Source organism: Papaver somniferum, chromosome 3 (genome assembly GCF_003573695.1).
Source record: "Papaver somniferum cultivar HN1 chromosome 3, ASM357369v1, whole genome shotgun sequence".
Lineage (NCBI taxonomy): Eukaryota > Viridiplantae > Streptophyta > Magnoliopsida > Ranunculales > Papaveraceae > Papaver > Papaver somniferum.
The window spans coordinates 59,996,937-60,003,067 of NC_039360.1; the positions used below are offsets into that span (position 1 = coordinate 59,996,937).

The following is a 6,131-nucleotide window of genomic DNA, read 5'->3' on the forward strand; positions in this document are numbered from 1 at the left end:
ACACAAAAAACAGCTTTACAATTAACAAAGGAAATACAGAAAACATGCAATTCTGGCATAACCATAGCATAAACAAAATGTATAACAATGCAGGGCAGGAACCTTTATACAAGCTTAAGGAGGAACGAAAAGTACATGAGAGAAACCAACACAAAATTAATGTTGATGCTACTTGGATTTCTAGTAATAAACCAGCATAATATTTAGAGATGATGCAGGTGAATTTGAACAAGGAAGAGCAGGACCTTGCACAACAAGAACACCAGAAGAAGCAGAAGAAATAAGATTGTTGCAGGCATCCAAGTGGGCTAAGGAGCACAATCTCAACCATTTCAACATCGAAGGAGATTGCATAAATCTTTTGGATTATCTTAATGGGATAACCGGATAACGATTTCTATATCTTGGCAAAATCAGGTGGTAATGGAGGAAGTTAAAAAGGAAATCAGTTTTTGATCTAGTTTTCTAGGTTTCTCTTTTACTCACAGGTCGGCGTACAATGTGGCAGACATTCTAGCAGACATTCTAGCCAAAGAGGCAAAACATTTTAGATGTAATCTAACTTGGGATGGAAAATTTGTTGGTTGGTCCTGAGCCCATATAGTTATTTATAGTAGGGTCCAACCGGAATTTTCTTTTATCTGGAGGTCCAAAATTAATTGAAAATATTGAAATGACCATAATACCCTCTACTACCAAACGTGTGCGTGTCTACACCCTTATTATATTGAGTACATATCTGCTGCACTGCTTACAAATTTGAGTACATATCTTATATACTTATAAATTCGAGTACATATCTTCTGCACTGCTTACAAATTTGAATATGTATCTTCTATACCACACTGCTTATAAATTCGAGTATATATCTACTACACTGCTTACAAATTTGAGTACATATCTTCTATACTACACTACTTACAAATTCGAAAATATATTTGTTTCTTATAAATTCGAGTACATATTTGCTGCACTGCTTACAACCTTATTATATCGAGTACATATCTGCTACATTGCTTATAAATTCGAGTACATGTCTGTTGCACTGCTTACATAAATTGAGTACATATATGTTATATTGCTTACAGAATTTGAGTACATATCAGTTTAACCTCACACTCAGGCGATCCAATGTCACTGGATTTTAACCTTCAACATCAGTTTCACTGCATTCAAATGGGCGTTCATACTGATATCAACACCTGCAACAATTCAATGAATTCATAAGTCAGTATTCGATGTATGTACTGCTAGATGATAACTTTAAGTGAATACAACAAAATCAAAGCAGTTGTTTCAGTACTCCATATATGTACTGGTGATAAACAAAGAAAAAAGTTATACAAAACTAGCACATATTTCAGTATTTCGCATACGTACTCATGGATCAAACAAAAAAAGTGGCAAAACTCTGAATAAAACAGAATCAGAAGAAGTTCTATCAGTACGTCATATACTTACTGCGTATTCATGAACTAAAAATCAACTGCATGTAAAGAAAAATTGATGAATCGATGAATATAACATAATCAAAGCACATATTTCGGTATTACATATACGTATCACATTTAACCACGACCCCTCTTCTTAGTGGTAGGCCTTTTTTCGGGTTCCTCGGGTCCTTGTCCTTTGTTGATGATTGCATCCCACTTGTTGATGAGGTATTTTTGTTCTTCCACGGTCATTGGTGTTTTGCAACCAAGTTTGGCCTTCATTTTTTTCAACATCTCCCTACCGCGGCATTGGTCCTGACACAAGTATGAAAGTTATAAGACTAATTCGGCGCAAGTATGAATCATGTCTTGAAATTTTTATTAGCTTACACAGAGAGTGGATCGGCTCATACTACAAAACAATTATAAGCCGATTCTATATATTCGGCTCACAACCGATACCGTCGAATAAGCCGAATCTATGATTATGAACTCAAACATGTATTCGGCGCAACATGATATCATATAAATAAGCCGATCTTATACACTTGTAAAATTTATGAAATTTTAACAATGATATTCGGCGCAACCCTAATACTATCGAATAAGCCGAATCTAGACTTATGAATTGAAACATTTATTCGGCGCAAAACTAATACAACCATACAAGCCGATCCTAAGCACATGCAAAAATTCTGAAATTCAAACAACATTTATTCGGCAAAAAACTAATACAACCATACAAGCCGATCCTAAGCACATGCAAAAATTCTGAAATTCAAACAACATTTATTCGGCACAAAACTAATACTACAATACAAGCCGATCCTACGCACATGCAAAATTTCTGAAATTCACAAAACATATTCGGCACAAAACTAACACCACCGAATAAGCCGATCCTAAATATAAGTCTCTGTGTCACTAAGTTCGGCTCGAAACGGATTTCAGATATACGCCGAGCCGTTCATATGCACTTTCAGGGTTCAGTTTCAAGAACAGCTCGGCGCACATCAAAGATTTGTTTTGCGCCGAACCATACCCTGTAACCGCCGCAGAAACATGATTTTGACGAATTAAATCGACCAAACCAATCTAAAACATCAAATACGAGATGGGTTTATAGAACTAACCTTCTTATTCTCATTTCCGGAGTTGGTTCTTTTTCAATCTCTTCTTCCGGTTGATTTTGTGGTTGATTTTGAGTTTGTTCTTCACTCTCTAAATCTTCTTCTTCTTCAATGGATTGTTGAGTCGATCAATTTGAACGAGATACTGGCTTACGACGACCCATTATATAGATGAGTTTAATCATCGACTAAATTTTCACGAATCGACGATTAAATTTCCGCGATGAAAAAAAAAGAAAGGGAAGGGTGAATGAGTTCGGCTGTGGAGAGGAAGAAGAAGAAGGTGAATGAAACTGATTTTAGGTGTAGTTGATTATAGGTTTTGTATTAGGGATAGGGATAGATTAGTAGTAATTTAAAGGATCTAAGGGCATATAGGTAATTGAACCACCCCATAGGGTACCCCTTATAAGGTCACCCAAGTTAGGACTAGTGTTTTGTATGCCTAAGAAGATTTTGATATGCCCAAAATCAGGGTTCAAATTTTAATAGCACAAGACGAAAAGCTGCTTGAGAATCTGCCTACAAAGAATGAAGAGACAACGAAAATTGATGAGGGACATTGTGACTAACAGGGGTTTATTGGTCTCCTATTAGATTCATCATGAGGGTACATAATGCCAATATGTCCTGCATGATACAAGCTTAGACCATTCGTATCTCAGGATGTTATGTCCCTCAAGAATCTTCCTCGCTTTCCTCATCATCGTCACCTTCCTCATCGTCCTCACCTTCCTCATCGTTCTCACCTTCCTCATCGTCCTGATTTTGCGCTTTCTTTTCATTTTCTGGGAGAAAGGTAAAAAAGTTAAGAGATGAAGAACAATAACATGAGAACCTTACAGAAACCAATATTTAACAGGTCGGCCAATAAAAGCAGTAGTTCTGAATTAAAGCTTGTACTTTTAAGAAAAGGAAGGAGACAAAATAGAATTACTTGGTATTTTAGAGTTGACATTGTGGAAACCAATTAGAACACATAAAGCAAAGGTGTAGTAGGTCCTCACCGTATTCGCTGAATATGATTCCACCAGCACATAGTCCTGCCTCGATTTTTATAAGTCTAAGTTTCATCCTTGGTCCAATCTCTTGAAGCCTGACAGCACTTTTAGCAGAAGCTTTATTTACTCTTCCGAGATCACTGGAAAGAGTGATGGTAGATGCTTCATCATCTGGTTCACTTTCTGATCCATAACCAGCCCTTCATTGACAGCACAAAAACAAATAAGTACACAGATATACTGTATCATTACTGCACTACTATCAAACATAATCCATGTTTGTGAGTTAGGTGTCTTAAATAGTTCCTGGTCCTGTAGAGAAAGAAATCATACTTGGTAACAAAGTCGCTCACATCCCGAAGATTACTCAAATCTGGCGCTTGATGGTTTAGGACAAAGTTTTTAAGTTTACGTGAGACACCAACAGGCTGTAATCTAATGGAATAATGCCGGAAATCAATAAGCTTTGTTTCCTTGTCATAATTAAGTAGAACTATTCTTTGACATGACGAGAGCTTCACCTGCAATACAATTAACAAGCAAAATGATCAATCTAAAGAAGATAATCGGACTTGTCAACGTAAAAGTTCAAACAATCTGTGTAGCACTCACGGTGTTGATATCAATAGCTGGAAATATATTCTGAAACATAATAGTAGTGAGCTTTAGATGTTCTTCTCCAGTTCCAAAACCAGAGAGTACAATCTGCCATGAAATTTAGATATTAGGCACGAACAAGACCCAAACACATAATAGCATCAGCAAATGAGAAAAAGTTACAGTAAAGTAAACCAAAGTTACCAAACACAATAAGCTTCATTGTTTAGAAGCTAAAAGATGGATAAATTGATGCTTACCAACGGAGGGGACTTGAAAATTTCTGGAGGGCGTCTAGGACGTTTTTGGGATTTCGCAACATCAAGTGACAATGAGTACTCCTCTATTTTGAATGTCAGAGTTGGGCCCTGAGGTGTCCTTGCGACTCGAAGATAGGGTGAACTACTAGTTTTAGATAACATCAGGAAATGAGTTACGCCCAAACTTCCCGCGACATTCAGAAAATCTTTTAGATTATTCCGTTTCTTTTCCTGAAATATAAGATAGATGATGAAGCATTAGAAGTCGAGATAGCATTACACTAACAAAATTGAATTACGAATAGGCTAGTGGCAATTTTGTAAAGTCGTCTTCTTACTGACAACAGCGATGAACCCGAAGGCATGTTATAACGAAAAAGAAAATGGCTAAATGGCTCCAGAAAAGGTTAAGCAAGTTCATCAGATTCCACTTAACATTGGAAGGTTGAACTAGCCTCTGCCAAATTTTGTGGTATTCTTAGCTTACAAGTCTTTTGACTGTCCGCAACATCCTTCACCCCAGCCATTACTAGACATAAACTATATAACATAGTCAATAATAATCGGTACTACAAACAAGGTAGATAAGACAATATAAGAAAAGGCTCAGCCTCGTCACATATCAATAATAATTAGTATCTTTAGCAATCAAATTCGCTTCCATAAACTGTACAACAACAAATTGAATGACCCAAAACATAAAACACACTTGATGCTAAATTGCATCAATTCACATTTGAGCGATCACAACCAAATATACTGACAAATTATATCCTAAAAGTACTTGGAACTTGGAAGCATTACAAAATGAGAAAACACACACACACACACACACAATTGAAATTCAAATTGCTATACCTTTAGCTTAAGGGCGGTATAAGGAAGCATCAACTCTCTCAAATCCTTTAACAATTGCTTCAATGAACCAGAAAGTTTTCCTCTAGAAAACACAAAACTTTTAGGGATTTTGTCACCCGTTACATGATCAACAACAGGATTCTTTATAATCGGTGCCCTTGAAAACCCAATCCTCTTCTTCCTCTATGATAAATCACAATACACATCAAACGGATTCCACTTATAAGGTTAAGAAACATTACGAAAATAAATAAATTAAGAAACTTAAAATCTAAGAACTGAACTTGCTTACATTTCCAATACGGGCCATATCTTTAAGGACGAACTGAGCAGATTTAGAGTTTCAGTATAGGCTTTTCAAGCCTCTTAATCTGAAACAAGAAATTAAGCTGCAACGAGCATGTTTTAATGTTTTAATGTTTCTTGATATCACCTAATAAGTTGAGCAGTTTCCTAGACCGTTATTCACTATACCCTTCGAAAACAAACTAAAACCCTAACTTTTGAAACAACCCTAACTTTTGAAACAAAAGCATCTGCAGGCCCGGCTCTAAAGCCTGGCAACCTGGCCTCCAACCCAGGGTAACAAAACAAATACAATCTTAAGACCATCTACAACTGGGAAGAGGAAATTCCTTAAAAATCCGAGGTGATAGCAAATCGATGTGTAAAGTAATAAGGGATCATCATAAGATGTCTTATGCTGTAACAACTATATATAGTATATCGATCGCTTAAATGTTACACGATTGAGTTGTTGGTTAACGGTCGAGAAACTGTTTAACGAGAATCATTTTCTCCAATATTTAATTATGTACCGTTTTTCTTTATATCGTTTCAATAGAAAGTCTG

At 36.3% G+C, this 6,131-nt stretch overlaps 1 protein-coding gene across 2 annotated transcripts; it reads right to left on the reverse strand.

Annotated features, from left to right (window-relative positions):
* Nucleotides 1–2,998: 2,998 nt before the first annotated feature.
* LOC113361299 (peter Pan-like protein) lies at nucleotides 2,999–5,775 on the reverse strand. 2 transcript variants are annotated; one of them, XM_026604588.1, is made up of 8 exons: nucleotides 5,572–5,775; nucleotides 5,280–5,462; nucleotides 4,422–4,652; nucleotides 4,177–4,269; nucleotides 3,898–4,085; nucleotides 3,571–3,764; nucleotides 3,326–3,351; nucleotides 2,999–3,289 (listed from the first exon to the last, which is right to left on the reverse strand). In XM_026604588.1, the coding sequence occupies exons 1-8, from the start codon at nucleotides 5,587–5,589 to the stop codon at nucleotides 3,242–3,244; spliced, it is 981 nt and encodes a 326-aa protein (XP_026460373.1). In that variant the 5' UTR covers nucleotides 5,590–5,775; the 3' UTR covers nucleotides 2,999–3,241. The 2 variants fall into 2 exon arrangements, with proteins under 2 accessions (XP_026460373.1, XP_026460372.1); XM_026604587.1 differs by having other exon boundaries at nucleotides 2,999–3,351; nucleotides 5,572–5,774.
* Nucleotides 5,776–6,131: the final 356 nt, after the last annotated feature.

Excerpts from the sequence above, each read along its gene's own strand:
- LOC113361299 (XM_026604587.1), bottom strand. Across the intron at positions 4,653-5,279 it reads ATACCGCCCTTAAGCTAAAG|GAAAAGAAACGGAATAATCT; the intron begins GTATAGCAATTT and ends CTTATATTTCAG. Across the intron at positions 4,270-4,421 it reads TTTTCAAGTCCCCTCCGTTG|ATTGTACTCTCTGGTTTTGG; the intron begins GTAAGCATCAAT and ends ATTTCATGGCAG.